Source organism: Pelodiscus sinensis, chromosome 1, assembly GCF_052426305.1.
Source record: "Pelodiscus sinensis isolate ZL-2025 chromosome 1, ASM5242630v1, whole genome shotgun sequence".
Lineage (NCBI taxonomy): Eukaryota > Metazoa > Chordata > Testudines > Trionychidae > Pelodiscus > Pelodiscus sinensis.
In genome coordinates this window covers 152,640,002-152,656,912 of record NC_143052.1, presented here as the reverse complement: position 1 = coordinate 152,656,912, position 16,911 = coordinate 152,640,002, and the positions used below count along the sequence as shown (strand labels likewise).

The following is a 16,911-nucleotide window of genomic DNA, read 5'->3' as shown; positions in this document are numbered from 1 at the left end:
ATTGGGAACAAAGTTAGAAATATTTGTTGTTTTGTAAGACCAGCAGAGAATTGTTTGATCATGTTTATACCTAAGTCCACTAGATCCATACTACAAATGTGTGATGGTTTAGTTGTGTTGATCAGGGGTGTGACGGGATATGATCCCTGACAAACATAGCTGTGCTGGCAAAAGTATTTAGCCTAGATGTAGTTATAATGGGGTGGAGAATGCACTGCGTTGCTATACAGGCAGTCCCCGGGTTACGTACAAGATAGGGACTGTAGGTTTGTTCTTAAGTTGAATTTGTATGTAAGTCGGAACTGGTACAGATTGTAGGGGAAACTCTAGCCAAACATTTCTCCAGAGCTCAGTTTTATTCTCCCACACCTCACTTCCCTCAGTCCTTTATTCTCAAGCTGAGGTGTCTGCTGAGAAAAGCCGCTCCGCGTCTCCCTGGTCTGCTGGGGGGGGGGGGGGGCGCTAGCTTCGCGTCTCCCTGGTCTGCTGGGGGGAAGCAGCTAGTGCTGGGTTGCCTCACTCCATTTGTAAGTAGGGATCCATGTAACCCGGGGACTGCCTGTATTGTACTTCGCTCAGGGGGTTTAAACTGCATTCACACTGGGAGCTTGTACAGGTATAGTATACCAGCATAGCTATCCTGGCAAAGCCTTGTAAGGCCAGGCCTACACTAGGGGCAAACTTGAAATAAGGTATGCAACTCCAGCTATGTGAACAGCGTAGTTGGAGTCAATATAACTTTGGTCGAATTTCCATGGCTTCCCCACTGTGGGAGGTTGACAGAAGAAATTCTCCCATCGACTCACCTTTCTCCTCACTATCCGGTGGAGTACTCAAGTCAACAGGAGTGCGATCAATTTAGTGAGTCCTTACCAAGGATGTTAGATATTGCATAATTGAATAGTTATGTGTACTGCATGAAATCGTAGCTGTTCCACAACTATTCCATAGTCCTCAGGGGCGGGGCCAGTAGCTCCTGGCCCCACTGTCAGAGATCCCCCTGTCACACCATACTGCTGCCTCTGATGGGGTGGCAGGCGGGAGCTGGTCCGCAAGGGGAGCCAGTTTAAAAACCAGCTCCCTGCGCAAACTGTCTGCCTGCTGCCCCGTGCTGCCGCCTCTGATATAGAGACAGCAGCATAGGGTAGCAGCAGCCCCTGTCCGCAGGGATCCGAGGTCCCCGTGGACAGAGGCTGCTGCCAGGGCAGGGGAGGCTGCTGTGAAGCAGCCTCTGTCTGTGGCAGTCTAGGCTGGCCACGGACCGAGGCTGATCCACGGGGGGAGGGGCTCCCAGCAGACAGAGGGTACTCTGCCTCCCACTCCCCTCACAGAGGCTGCTCTGCCTCCCACCCTCCATGGACTAGAGCTACTGCCAGGAACCAGCCTCTGTCTATGGCAAGCCTGGGCCGCTGCAGACAGAGGCTACTTCTCAGCAGCCTTCCCGGGGCTCCTCTCACCCCCGTGCTGCTGCCTCTGATAGAGGCAACAGCTGGGGGGGCAGGCGGCACTGCAGAGCTGGTGCTGGGGGGAATTGGCTCTTAAGCTGGCTCTCCCCAGCACACCGGCTCCTGCCTGCCCCCACTGCCTCAGTAGGAGGCAGCAAGGGGAGGGACAGGTGGATCTGCGGAGCTGGCACATGGGGAGAGCCAAAAGCCAGCTCCCCATGCATATCGGCTCAAGTCTGCCCCCCTCACCCTCCGCTCTGGTGCCTGTCTATCAGAGGTAGCAGTACAGGGATGGGAAGGGGCAGGCAGATCCAGTGCTCATGGAGAGCCTGCTGAAAGCCAGTTCCTCATGGGGCACCAGCTCCTGCTCCCCACCCCCTGCTGCCTCTGGTATAGAGGCAGTGGGGTGGGGAGACTGCGTGTAGTCGATAAGATTAACCAGTAAGCCCAGGCTTATCAGTTAATCGTGACGTGCCCCCTATAGGATTTTCTGGAGAAAGAAATATGAGATTTATGTCTATGTTTATGTCTATTTGGTGACCCCAAATTTCTGCACAGAAGGACAGTGACGATCCCTAGTCCTTACTAGACCAGCTAAATCAACCCCCAAAGAGTTTGATCTCGGTAGCATCCATCTCCCGGTAAGTAGAGAAAAGGCCTAAATGTAGACATGGCCTTGGTGATAGGGCCCTTCAGAGTACTCTTGAAGGAGAACTTTAAAACAAGACTCTCATTTTTTTCCTCCGTGTAAGCTTTTTACATTTGAGAGTTGATTGCAATTTAGACATTCCTTGTTACTGTAAATAAACAGCAGCTAAATAGCTTCCCCTGTTTTTCTTGGCGGGGGAGAGTGGAAGAAAGACATGGTCTGTTTCAGGTGAGCTACTTATGTGTCTTTTGGGAAAGCTGAGAACTGCAGGTCATGTACTTGTTCAGAGTTACTTCTTGCATTATTGACGAGTCATTAGCAATGAGTGGGAACAGAAAATCCTAAAATAAGTAAAAAAAGCACTCAGGATTTTCTTGATTTGTATGTGTAGGACTGTAAGATTTGGGGGCATTTATATACTTTTTGATACAGGCAAGTGTTTTCTGGAGAGAGAAATGATTGCGTCTTTTTTTTGTTTGCAAACTACTTTGTAATTTGTTTTGCCTTGGCCAGATCTACTTAGGATATTCTTATATTTTCTGTGTAGCTTTAGTACATGATGATGATTTTTGTCACCATGTAAAATATTATTACTACAGCTGAAAATATAATTGGCAATAAATTGGAGTAATTGAAGTAAATTCAGGAATCCCAACAATAAACCAAGTGCTTTTTCGTGGTATTCCAGGAAGAATCACTAAGCAAGTGCAATTCAAGACTGGGGCAATGTTCCTACACAAATTAAAAACGTAGGGCATGTTGCATTAATTAAATTGCTTTTGTCTGTCTATGTTATGCTTCTTCTGTCGGCAGTGCATGTCCTCAGCTGGAGTGCGGGTATTGATGTTACTGCCAGTGTGGGGCATTATGGCATAGCTTCTGAAGGCCAGTAATAGTTGATGTAAGCAACACTCTGTCTACACTAGGGATGTTAGCTCTCGTGTAATTAAATAGTCAGGTAACCGCATGAAATCTTAGTGGTTACACCACTATTTGATGGCTCCCAGGGGTGGGCCGGCAGCCAGTATGGAATGGCAGGTAGGAGCTGGACAGCGAGGGGAGCCAGTTTTAAAAACTGGATTCCCACACAGACCAGCTGCTTTCTGCCCTGTGTTCCTGCATCCGATACAGAGACAACAGCCCCTGTCCTTGGGGGGGTCCAAGCTCCCCATGGACAGAGGCTGCTCCGTGGGATGCAGGGAAGCTTGGATCCCCCACAGACAGGGGCTGCTGCCAGGGCACAGCCTCTGTCCTTGGCGAGCCCAAGCAGCCATGGACAGAGGCTGTTTTGTGGCAACCTCCCCCGCCCCCACACCATGTTCGTGCCTCTGATAGAGGCAGCAGTGGGGGAGGAGGAAAAGCAGCTCCAGGAAGCTGGCCCCGGGGGGGAAACCGGCTTTTAAGCCAGCTCCCCCCAGCACTGGCTCTCTGCGCATATTGGCTCCCACCTGCTCCCCTCACTCTTCACACTGTTGCCTCTCTATCAGAGGCAGCAGTGCGGGGGTGGGAGGGAGGCAGATCTGGTGCTTGTGGGGCACCGGCTCCCGCTCCCCATAGAGGCAGCAAGAGGGCAAGGGGAATGCATGTAGTCAACGGGATTAACCGAAAAAACCCAGGCACAGCAGCAACATAGGTACATTAATATTGAGTTTACATTTCGGGGAGGTGGAGTTAGGTTGGCATAATCGAGCAGCTAGGACCGCAGGAGCAATCTTTTAGTGTAGACACTTCAGTAGTTAGATTTGCACAAGCTGCCTTGAGTCACAGTGTAGACTAGGCCTTAATAAGAAGATTGCTAGACTGCCTCTTATCCCACCAATGCAAATCTTTATTTAAAAAAAAAAAAAAAAAAAAAAGAGAGAGAGAGAAGCAATCAGTAGTTAGAGAAGGACCCAAGAAACATTTAAGATGGTATTTCACTGTCCTCTCCCAGCAACCACTGGGGATTAGTGCCAAGTTCAAGCTGCCAAGGTACTATAGAAGACTTCCTGGTCTAATCTTGAGGTCAAACTACAAATTGGAAGTGTCAGAGGACTCTTACTGAGGTCATCTTAACTGTCTTGTGTGCTTTTGGTTATCTATACGTGTAGTAAGTTTAAAACAAATTCCAGGATGATTTTGAGGGTCCTAGCAGATGGAGAAAATTCTGGGGAAAAAGTACAGTTGAAACAGTTTTTCTTATTTACACAGCCTGAGTGGAAGAGCTGGTGAAGAGAAACTAATTTGAATTGGGCGGCTGTACTTATAAATAGCATTGCCTGATATTCACACACGTGCGGGCTAGGAAGAAACATGAGTCAGCCAAAACAGATAATCAGAAAGGAATGTAGTTTTGTTCTCAAGGATATCATCATCTTGGGCTGATCTGGAACACAATGCAAAGTCACATCAGTGGATTTAAGGTTGCCGAAGCTGGAGAGTTATATCTACAGGGCTTACAGTTCAACTGAGATACAGACATGTTCAGAGATGTCAGATGGACTGAGCCAGCATCAAGAAGCAGACATCTTTGGCACTGAGGACAAAAAAAGTTCTTTTCTACTATGCTATGTAGGTAATATTTCAATAATAATGATGTGTTTGTGTCCTTCATCTATGCAAGTTAGTTTATGCTTTTGTTTCATGTTGTCTCTTCTTTTGTAGATGTCTGTTTTCTAGATGTCTGTGTATTTGCCAGTAAAAGGTTACTTTAACTGGGCCTTGGTATTGTTAGCTCAGCAGGCATTTGCTAACTTCTCTGAGAGGCAAAATGTGATCTGACCTTGGTGGAAACAGTAGTAGATAACAGCTTGAATACGAGGTTACAGGTACAGCAGAGAACTGCACAGAACAGTGGTAAGCAGTGCCATTGACAAGCTGGAAAAGACCATTGGGGACATAGGTAGAGCTGAATGATTTGAAAGGTGTGAGATACAGGCAGTCCCCGACTTACGCGGATCCGACTTACGAACGGGGCTTTCTCGCCCCGGAGGTCGAGGTGGCGGATTGCTACCTGCGAGCTGCGGGGCGAGAGAGCCCCGTTCGTAAGCTGCTCCGGTGCCCCTGGTCTGCTGGAGACCGTCTCCAGCAGACCAGGGGCACCGGGCGGGTTCCCGCGCTTCTGAGGCTTTGCCAGAGCAAAGCCTCAGAAGCGCGGGAACCGCCGCTGCTGCTGCTTGAGACCCGGTGCCTGTGGTCTGCTGGGGACGGTCCCCAGCAGACCACAGGCACTGGGACTGAAGCCGCAGCCGCGGGGGGGGGGGGGGGGTCCCGCGCCTCTGAGACTTTGCCAGAGCAAAGCCTCAGAGGCGCGGCACCCCGCTGCCGCTCTGCTCCCCGTGTCCCTGGTCTGCTGGGAGGGGGGGGGCGCGGATAGTGTGCCCCCCCCAGCAACCAGGCTTTTGTTTTGGACCCTGTAGCAGAGCAGCTGGGGCGCTGCGGATTGGTCCTGCAGCACCCGCTCTGGGCACTACTGGACCAACCCGGCAGCACCCCAGCTGCTCTGCCCCAGGTCCTGATTCAGCCGCTGCTGGTCAGTTTCAGCAGTGGCTGAATCAGGACGCCTGGGGCAGAGCAGCTGGGGTGCTGCTGGGTTGGTCCAGTAGCGCTGAGGAGCGGTGCTACTGGAGCAACCCAGCAGCACCCCAGCTGCTCTGCCCCAGGTGTCCCCAAGTCAGCCGCTGCTGAAACTGACCAGCGCTGACTACAGGAAGCCCGAGGCAGAGTTGCTCTGCCCCAGGCTTCCTGGAATCAGCGCTCATCAGTTTCAGCAGCAGCTGACTTGGGGAAGCTTGGGGTTCTTAAGTTGAATCTGTATGTAAGTCAGAACTGGCGGTCAGTTTCAGCAGCGGCTGAATCTGGACGCCAGTTCCGACTTACATACAGATTCAACTTAAGAACAAACCTACAGTCCCTATCTTGTACGTAACCCGGGGACTGCCTGTATATAATTTGTCTTAATTTAATATAGTCACATACTAAATGTATACATTTTTAATGGGAGTTTCTGTTAAATGAGTTTGGAACAAGTATGTAATGAAGAGAGGACTAGAGCTGGTCAAAACTTGGAGTTTTCTGTAGTTCAGGAGAAGTCTCTCCTCCCTCTTTTTTTTAATATCGTGTGTGTGTCTGCCTATAATTTGCACTAGTCAGAGTTTCAAAATGGCTTTTAGCCTTAGCCAGAGCTAGCACTCATTGCCATAGGACATGGAGACGGTTAGCAAATTTAATAGCTGTCTTGTGGAGGGTGAAAATCAGGCATAGACATGACCACACATCTGTTTACATGGAGGCCATCACTGAAGCAACTGAACACATTTTACATGGCTTGAATGTAATCATTGTTCTGAAGAACAGCTGTAAAGCCACTTTACTTCCCTATGACCTCCATCTTTAGAGCAGACGATGGAGCGGGACCTTGTCAAAAGAGTTCAGGATTTCACATTTCAGTCACCTGAAACCTAAGCAAAGAGCTGCATCACCCAGTCCATAATGCACATGGTCAGTTTATGCTTGAATGTATTTTCATTAGCAAACCCCAGAGGAGCAAACCTGGAATTGAGAATACCCTCTACTGCCCACAAGCTTCACTCTTCTCCAGTATTCAGGATGAGCATAGGACATATGGTGTATTGGAGATAGCCGTGAATGAAATCTGGGGCTAGGCCACTTAAGGTACATCTATGCAGCAGTGTTATTTCGGAATAACTGATGTTATTTCCAAAATAACATAGTCCGCATCCACACTACAAGCCATTATTTCGACATAATGTCAAAATAATGTTGAGCTGGAGGACTTCTTACTCTGACTCCTGTAACTCTCATTTCACGAGGAGTAAGGGCAGTCAAAGGCAGAGTGTTTTTTCTTTGACTTCCTGCTGTGTAGACTGCGGCAAAAGCTGAAATAAGCTATTTTGACTTCAGCTACGCAACTGACGTAGCTCAAGTTGCGTAGCTTAATTTGGCTTTTGCTCTGCTGTGTAGATGTGCCCTTACAAGCACCTGGAATTTAACCAAAAATCATTTGGCAGTTAGTACTGAGAACAGAACACAGGTATAACACGCTCTTGTTGGTCTGCCCTGATCAGAAGACCGGAAGCTCTAATGTGCTTTAGCCAGATTGTTTTCCATAGTTATGCAGAGAGAGAAAGCATGCCCTCCACCCCAGGGCAGAGGTCTCCAAACTGTGGGTCGTGCCCCCTTGGGGGGGACATAGAAAAATGTTTGGGAGGGGTGCGGCCGGGACCGAGGCCAGCCCCTGCTGGGGGGAGGGGGAATGGAAGGAATGCTACCCAGCTCTGGTACTGGGTCCAGTTGCCTAGTATTATGATTTATGGTATTATGGCTGGTGATTATGGGGTAGTCATGGTGATTATGGAATCACAAGGTGATTATGTGGGAATCATGAGTCCAGCCATGTGTGGAGGCTGTCGCCACAAACCTCTGTTACATTAAAATTACCTCCCATTTTTAATATATGTGGCGAAGGGGAGGTTGCACTCAGAGGTGTGCTTTGAAAAAGGAGCTTCCAATACTAAAAGATTGAGAAGCGCTGTAGTAAAGACTAGCAGTTAGGACATTTCTTGGCATGCAGGGGATACTTTGGCTCCAGTAGCTGTTCCAACTTGAGTCATTCACATACCAGGTAAGTGCCGTAATGACTGGGCTATGGATGAGGGCATGGACATCCTTTCTTCCTTGGTAATTTGTTAATCTAGCCTTTCATTTCCTGTGCTTTTACTAAAAATAGACAAAACATTTCAGTTGAACTGAACTCATGTTTTTTCCTGACTTGTTTTGCTGAAATTTGTAAACATGTTGGGTTTTGCTTGATCAAAACCAGTTTTTTAATTTATCCAAATAGCCAGCAAACTGAAAAATCAGTACTTCACACAGCTCTAACGCCTAGGATAGTAAGTCTCAAGGTGCATCTACACGGCAGCATTTTTCCGGAAAAACAGAACTTGCGTCCACACTGCCATTGAGTTCTTTCAACAGAAAGTCAAAAGAACAGAGGGTTTGCTTTTTTTTTTTTTTTTATGGCAGTAAACCTCATTCTACGAGGAAGAAGGCTTTTTTCTATGAGGAAAAAGGGAGTTCTTCCGAAAGAAGAGGCCTCCAGGAAATAACACAGGTGCCTTGCTGGCCACTCCATCCAGACTCATCACAACTTTAATGCAAGATAGTGTCCAATCAATGTGGACACTATCTTTCAAAAAAGCACATTGCTTTTTCGTTGTGCTTTTGCTGTGTGGACGCTCTCTATTGAATATGCTTTTCTGGAAGATCTCTTCCTGAAAAGCTTCTTCCAAAAGAAGCTTGCAGTCTAGATGTAGCCTCAGAGGGGTAGCCGTGTTTGTCTGTAACTTTAAAAATGAGTATCAGAGGGGTAGCCGTGTTAGTCTGGATCTGCAAAAGTCCTGTGGCACCTTATAGCCTAACAGATGTATTGGAGCATAAGCTTCACACCTCCAGATCAGCTGCTAGAAGTGGACCTCACCCACTCTGACTGAATTAACCTCATTCTCTCTAGTCTTATTCTGGCCTGCATATTTATACCTGCCTCTGGAAATTTCCATTACATGCATCTGACAAAGTGGGTCTTTGCCCACTAAAGTTTATGCTCCAATACATCTGTTAGTCTATAAGGTGTCCCAGGACTCTTTGTCACTTTAAAAATGAGTAATCCTGTGGCATCTTAGAGACTAATGAAAATTTATATAGTATCATGAGTTTTCATGGGTAAGACCCACTTCATCAGATGAGTTGGAGTGGAAATACCAGAATCCAAGATAGCTAGATGGATAGATATGTAACAGTAAAAGAAGTACTTGTCAATTATAGAACTCATATTAATGAAACTAATTAAGTGGGCTGAATGTGTCCCATTTATAGCTTTTTATGTGAAAATGTGGGTGTCAAAGGCAAGGGAAATTAGCTTCGTAGTGTGTTAACCAGTTAATGTCTTTGTTCAAGCCCAGGATAAGTGTCAAATTTGAAGATTAATTCCAGTTCTAGGATAATATATTTAATAATATAATACTATATTTCAACAGTAATTCTGTAAATGTCAATCCAGCTATTTGCTGTAGTTAGTACTGTCTTTGATATGTCACAAAACCAGACATAAAGTAGCTTTCAGGTAAGGGCAAAAGGTAGGGTAAATGACAATATTTATTTACTAGAGGTTGGTAAGCTGATGGTGATGTCATAGTTACAGATCAGGCAATGAGAGCTGTTGTGATGAGCCAGCTCTGTTCTCTCTCGTGCCTGAGCAGTTCTTTAGTGTCCCGTTGGTGCAGTGCTCTGGTACTGGTTTCTTTGAATTGCCTCCACATGTATTAATGCTATTGCTCCAAGCAAATCAAACCTCCCCAATCATTTCCAGGTCTGCAGTACTTCTTGCCTTTGAGGTAAAGGAAGTTGGCCACATTTCTAGTTCCTCTTTAAAAGAGCCTGTATGAAGAAGATGTTGGTTTGCTGGGAATCCCAAAGGAATCAGGCTCATATCCTGTTTAACTGCCTGGGTATCTAGGACCAATTCAGTAATTACACTGGTTTGTTTCAAGGCCAATACCATCTTTGAAGAGGGCATACAGGGTTTCCCTTGGTCAACAAAGGCACTGTATAATTGCTGATACAGAGCTATGGAGATTTTTTTTCTTCCAGCAGTTTCTCATCCCAGTTGTGTGTTTTTTTTAATTTTGTTCTTTCATTTAAAATTTGAATATGAATCTAAACTGTTCATATTCTCACTTGAAGCTGCTTCTTGGTAACTCTGTTATTAACCATCTTCAGGGCTAAGTAGATTCTCAGACTTTTTACCTTGGAGCTAACTCACTGTGAACATTTGGGTCTGGGAATTCAGTCATCACAGGAAAGAGGATGCTGAGTTCATTGGTCTTGCTTGGAGGAAAAGGAAGCATCAGCAAGTTGCAATTATGATACCTGTGCTTTTGATGTGTAGGCTAGCGTCTTGTGGCATACCTGAGTCATGCTGGCATCCTAGTATTGCCAGTTCTGGTCACTGAGGTAATTTTCAGGTGTCTGACTTCTTCCTGAAAGGAAGAAGCAATTAGTGAATATTCACAGTAGAATTGTTGTAGGTCTTTATCTCCATACCTAATTCTGTGTGCTAGTAACATCCTAACAACTCCATGTTACGTGTGCATGTTATATGTTCCAGGTGGGAAATGGTTGCCTTGTTTATCAGAAAAACAAGTTCCTTGTGTAGGTAACTGATCTTGACAAGGTACATATTGGCCAATTGCATTGGTTGGCACTACCCAGTTATATGTAAATAAGCGTTTAGATAAACGTAAAGTGTAGTTACGGTCAACTGTTGGTAAGTATGGTCCCTTTGTATATAATATCTCTGCTTCTTTCACACATTGAGTCACATCTATTGACTTTAGTGGTTAAAATACATTTTTCATACAATTCCTCTTTGTCAACCTTCTAGCATTATACAGCTCTTGGAAAGGGAGTTGTGTTCTTTCCTGCCTGGTGTCATCTTAGGGATGTAAGCGATTAGTTGAGTCAACTACCTGATAAGCCTAGGCAACAATGGTGGGGGAGGGGAGCAGGAGCCGGTGTTGGGGGGGAGTCTGCTTAAAAGCTGGTTTCCCCCAGCACTGTCTCTGAGGGACTGAGCAGTCCTGGTTTGTGCTGGGTCCCATAATGTTGTGCCTCTGCTTTTTAAATGTATTAAAAGCGCTGTGGCTCTGCCTTTTAAATGTAGTGTGACAGACTGCTGTCTAAGCCAGAGCTCTGCCACTTCAGCTTGGCTGAAAAGGGCACTTGAGGCCAGCGGAGCAGGCCCAGGCCTAGGCCTGAGGGGCTAATGGGAAACAGCTGTGGGCCTCATTAGCCAGAGGGCTAGATGAGGAAGTGGAAGAGGGAGGAGTCAGAGAGTGGCTGAGTGTGCGCCCCAGCCAGCTAGAGAGACTGGCTGAGTTTGCTGCAAACAAAAAGCTCTGTAAATAGGAGGTGGTGAGAAATTGGCACTGACAATAAAAGATACGGGTAATTGCACCAGAAAGGGTCTCCAGTTGATTTGTGAGGGAAGAAGGGGTCTCGGGGCGAGGACCTTGCCACACGTGGTGTCAGAGGTGGGATCCAGCGCCAAAGAATGTGGCTGGTGGCTCAGAGATGGAGGAGACCCTACCGTGGCTTGTCAAGCAGCAAGAACAGGTGCAACAGGCCCTACAAAGTTTCTAGCTGTCCCATGAGGCGGAGAGATCTTGCTAACCTGGCAGGCAGAGCAACTGCAAAGCCTGTAGGACTTTATTAAGGAGCAGAGCAAGGTGCAGCAGCAACTTCTGCAACGAGTGGTGAGTCCCAGGGGAGGGGATGACACCTAACCATTAGGCCTAGGACTCTATAAAATGGAGCCAGCATATGACCTGGATGCTTTTTTGGGGATGTTTGAATGGGTAGCCATGGGCGTTGGATGGGAGAGGGCTACCCAGGCCCTACGTCTGGCTCCTTACCTGGCAGGAGAGGCTCGAGCGGCCTACGTGGCCTTAGGGGATGAACAAGCCTGTAACTATGAGCTAGTGAGGGTGGCCATTCTAGACCAGATGGGTCTGTCCATAGAAAAATAGCGCCAGAAGTTTTGGTCAGCCTGAAGGACAGCAGCAGTGAAGCCCTGGGCGTTTGCCCAGAAGTTAGCAGACTGAGCAACCTGCTGGCTGAGGCCAGACACGTGGACAGTGCAGGAAATAATGGACTTCCTCGTACCTGAGCAGTTGCTGCAAGCCCTGCCAGGGAATATCCGCATATGGGTCAGGTGCCACCAGCCCAAAACAATGGATGCAGCAGTCAGGCTGGAGGAGGAGTATACCAAGGCGGAGGTTCCCCAGAGAGAAGACCGATCCTACAGGGACAAGGAACCAGGGAGGATGCTGGAGGAACCCCTTTCTGGGAAAGGCCCCGAGAGGAAGGAGGCACCCTGAGGAGCACCTGTGGGTGCTGGCACAGTGACCTGCTGGTAGTGCGGGAGCGTAGGGCATAGGAAGCGGGACCGCCCAGACAGTATGGACGGTACAGACATGGGATTCTGTGGATGGACTTAGGCGGGAGGACCTGGTAAAAGGCAGCGTCTGCCCACTGTCCTGACGCAGCTGGGGAGAAAGGCCCAGTGAGGGCTAATGGACTCCATGACAGCCCACTTGCTAATGTGGAAAGGGCTGATGAGGCTGCACTGGATAGTCCCCGGAGTATCGATGCTAGAATGCGTCCATGGAGACAAGAGTAGCCCAGGTGCCGTTGGAAGTGAGGGGCAATTCTGGTGGAAGTGGGTGGTGGGTTAGTGGACCAGCTACCATACCTGGTGGCAATAGGTCTGGACTGTGACCAGTTTGCCAGAGAGAGAGAGAGAAAGAGGAGAGCCTCAGGGAAAGGTGAGAGGTCCCACCCAGGGAGACAGAAGCGTAACCATCAGTGCTTCAGGTGCGGGGAACAAGGACACATAGCGGGGCAGTGTCCTAACTCTGTGGGGACAGACAGATGGGAAGTGCGTCTGGGGATGATGGGTAGCCCTAGCTCCTCCCTAGGAGAAGAGGCGCAATTGGATCTCTCCCCAGCACAGCCCCCAGAAAAGGAGACCTCGACCCCGGTTGGGGAGATGAGGGAAATTGAGGTACACATGGTATCGCACAAAGGGGAGTGGGACCACCCCTCCTGCCATGCAGGTTGAAGCAGTATCAGAGGAAGGGCCCTGATGGGGGCGCATTTGGTATGAGGACCTGTGAGTGATGCCTGAATGTTATGGGCCGAGCCCCTTCCACTGTAATTTTTGTAGAGAGGGAATAAAGGAGCCTCTCAAAGAAGCCCCAAGGAAGAGATTGGGCACAAGTAGGGATTTGCCCTTTTAGCAAGGGCCAGAGAAGCTCAGGGAGGGTTGAACCCTCCCCCCACCCCAAAAGGGTCCCAGACCACTTCAGCCCTGTTTTTTACATGTAGTAAGAGTCACTAGCTCTACATGTAAAAAGCAGAGCCGCAGCGAGCCCCCTTATTCACTAAGTGAGTAGTCAATGGAAACTCCATTGACAACTCAATTAGCTTACTAATGGCTATTTATCAGAGGGGTAGCCTTTTTAGTCTGAATCCGCAAAAGCAATGAGGAGTCCTGTGCCACCTTCTAGACTAACAGATTTATTGGAGTATAAGCTTTCGTGGGCAAAGACCACGCATGCATCTGATGAAGTGGATCTTTGCCCACGAAAGCTTATGCTCCAATAAAGCTGTTAGTCTATAAGCTGCCACAGGACTCCTTTTTGCTGATGGCTATTTAACATCCCTATTAGGAAACTTTTAGGCTAAGTTGCAGAAAAGGGTTTGATCACCACCCTGGTGTGCCCAAATGCTTTGGGGAGTGATATGGATGTAACAGACAGAGCTTAAAAACTCTTTGTGCTTTTCCTCATGGTGAATAAAACCTACGTGTGCATTTATTTGCTTATATATATTGTGGTAGCACCTACAGCAGGGATAGGCAAGCGGCGGCTAGTGGGCCGGATCCAGCCTGCCTCCACCTTGCTGACACCCTTATTACAGAGCAGCTGCAGCTGTTTTAAATAGCAGGCTGTTAATTGCTATGCATGCTGGGCAGGGAGGAGGAAGTTTCCTGTGCTGTCCCCGCCCCCTAGCAAAATTCCTCTGCTCCCATTGGCCAGTTTCTGGCTAATAGGATCGGAGAAATTTTGTTGGAAGCAGGAGCAGTGAGTGAAGCCTCCTCCCTCCCTCTTCATGCTGGAGCAAAACCACGTGGAGCAGGCAGCCCAGCAGATGAGCATGGAGCCAGTCTTAGGTTCCTGCAAGTCTGCTGGCTGGGAGTCACCTAAGTAAGTGCCTCCCAGACAGATCCTGCCTCTGGCACCCCACCCCATCTTTCCCCCCAACCTTCTGCCCCAGGTCACCACCCAAATCCTCTGTATCTCCTCTCCCAACCTCTGCCAGCTCACAACTCCCTCCCAGATGTTGCACCCCCCCTACAGCCTTCCCCCAGGCCAGAAACCTCTCCTGCACCTGTAACCCCTCCTGGACCCTGCCCCCCAAACCTCTGCCCCAGATCATAACCCCCTCCTTCACCCAAACTACTGCTCAGATGCCACACTCCCTCCTGCACCCGAGTCCTCTATCCCAAGCTCTCTTCTACACCGCACCTGCCATCTCAGATACCATGACCCCTCCACAGAAGTGTGGCTCAGGACCACTTACCAAAATCTTAGTAATTAAAAATTATTGCCTACCCCTGTTCTAGTCAGTACCCAAATGCACACAAAAATCAGGCCCTGCTCTGAAAATATTACAATTTTAGTATAAGTGATGAGACAACTTGTAGATAACGCAAATGGATGAGAGGGAGCAAAAGACAGCAATGAAGACAGTATTTAAGATCTGCAGATGACATCTGGGATTGGAAGCACCACATAATGTATTGGTAGGTGAGAGAGGAGCATGCATCTTCTCTTTACCTGTGTGGGAGCTGGCCACTCCAGGCAGGACCAATGTCTTCTAGGTGCTGGTGGATCCCTTCTCCTGCCTGGCATTGGATGGACTTGACTATAGATTAGCCCATTCTACCACTAAAAATGAATCTCTTATTTTGTCTCCCAAAATCAGCTTATACAGGTGAATTTTGTATGAGGACAGGGAGGAAGCATGGCACATATTTGTATACCCTCCTTAGACTTCACATTGAAGGAGATGCAGAATATGTCAACCTTGAAAACAGATATTGGCAAAATGCTTCCAGGTCTGTAGGTCTCATCCAGTGTCATTTCAGAGCAAAAAGGTTACAGAAAGGAACTTGTAGGGACCACTTTTAATGAAGCAGAGTTTAAAGTGATCCAGGTCTTCTAGGGATCTTTGTGGATAACAGCAGGCATCCATAAGAAAAAAACAAAACATGGAGGACATGTTCATTGTGTGGGTTTCATTGGCTTCTAAATTTGTGTCAACTTTTTTTTTAAATAACCTGAACAAAGTGTTCCTGACGTCAAAGTACATTCCATGTTTGAAGTGCTACATCCAAACAAATTGTGTTTGAATTATCAAAACACAACAGCGTCTGGACCTTTTTTTTAAAAAAAAAAAAAAATAGGTACGAACATTTTTCTGTAACTTTTAAAAATGAACTTACATTTCTGGGCTGAGGATAATAGTTTGTAAGACACGAGAGAGACTATACCTAAAACCACGTTTGCATAAATGCCCTCTGTTGCAACTGAAGCATTGCTATCATGTTTACAGCAGAGATTAGTACTTTTATGGTTATAAAATACATTTAAAGACAGGGAGTCAGATTGGAGCATGGGGGTTTACCTGGCTCTGTCCTGTAAGCCAGCTGGGCTGCCGGGCCAGGGCTTACCCTGCTGCCCCGTGCTCTGGCTGGGGAATGGGGCCGAGGCTAGCCCTCCTGTCCTCCATTCTTGCCCGCCCACCCAAGTAGGCCCTTCTGGTTATGCTATTGGATCCAACTTCAGTTGGAGACAGAGACAACTCTTCCTGAAGAAGACCTCTGTGTAGCTCAAAAACTTGTCTGTCACCAAAAGAAGCTGGTCCGATAGAAGATATTACCTCACCCACCTTGTGTTTCTAATATCCTGGAACCAACATGACTAACACTGTGCTTCAAAACCCCCCTAATTTTGGCAGTCTCTCTTGAATGTCAAATTCCCTCGATTTTGTTGTGTTGGTTGTGTGTTTTAAAAAAAAAAAAGAAAGAAATCTACTTATATATGGACATCCAGTAGCTGAGAAATTTTGCCAGATCACTTGAGCTGAGAAACGTTTCAGACATGGCTGGGATTTATAGGGATATGTATGGGGGAGTTTTCCCTCACAAATCTTTTCTACGTGCACTTGCAGGCCTGTACGCAGGGGGTGTGTGAAGGGTGCAAATGCACCCCCTCCATGGTCCTTCAAGTAAGAGTGAGTGTGGGGTGGCGCGTTGCCCCAGTCTGCCTTCCCCATGCTCCGGCTGGCCGGGGGAAGACTGGGGCTGATTCTCCCCCAGGAGTGGGGGCAAGGCTAGGTCACAGGGGCAGGGCAGCCACCAGCCCCTCCCACAGCTCACATTCCCCCCTCCCCCACAGAAATTCCTGTGTATGGGCCTGACTTGGTACTTGGTTTTCTTGTAGCCTTCTGTGCATCCATGGGAGCCATTAGTGCTCACACTTTTATCTGATGATTTGAGATTCTTTGGGTATATCCATACTGCATACTTATGACTTGTATCCACACTGCATATTTACGGTTCTTGGCCCTGCTGTGAGTGCAGGGGACTGAATATGATGCCCTCTGGATATCCCTTCCAGTTCTAGTAGTCTATGATTCTGAGACAGCATGTACAGCCGCTCCCTGAGTTGCGAACGGTCGAGTTACGACTATTAGCACTTACGACTAAAGCTCCCATGGAGCGGTCGTAAAGGCGGTCCCCGAGTTACGAATGCGACCCGCACTTACGAACAGCGCCGTTGCATGTAACTCAATGGGGTCCGAGTTATAAACGGATCGAGTTACGGCCAAGTGTTTGGTCTGTAACTCGGGGAGAGGCTGTAGAGTCCATATGCTACATGCACCCAACATGGGTATGAACTGCAATGTAGATGGTCAGGCACTGCTTAGGCAAGTAAAAACATGCCAGAATCTTAGTGGATGAACCCTCCATGGCTCTCTGCATGGCCTCCCCCACTCCCCCATCTACACTGCAGTTTTTAGCAATGTAGTGTTATGCTGTCTCCCCTCTACCAGAGCCTTTCCCTGGGAAAGGCTTCAGCAAAGAAATGCTCTGGCAGCTGGCTCCAGCAGTGGCTGAGTGGCTTATCTGTG

At 47.9% G+C, this 16,911-nt stretch overlaps 1 protein-coding gene across 5 annotated transcripts in view; it reads left to right on the top strand.

The window, feature by feature from the left end:
* Nucleotides 1-16,911, top strand: part of GRAMD1C (GRAM domain containing 1C) — a 90,976-nt gene that overhangs the window by 12,231 nt on the left and 61,834 nt on the right. Inside the window, exon 1 of one of the 5 annotated variants that reach the window (XM_075906497.2) lies at nucleotides 4,494-4,644. The exons of 1 other annotated variant lie outside the window; for it this stretch is intronic. In XM_075906497.2, the coding sequence (XP_075762612.2) occupies nucleotides 4,564-4,644 (81 nt within the window). In that variant the 5' untranslated portion in view covers nucleotides 4,494-4,563. Of the gene's footprint in view, nucleotides 1-4,493; nucleotides 4,645-7,490; nucleotides 7,718-16,911 lie in introns of those variants that run through there. 3 more of the 5 variants (XM_075906492.2, XM_075906488.2, XM_075906512.2) reach the window with 3 other exon arrangements.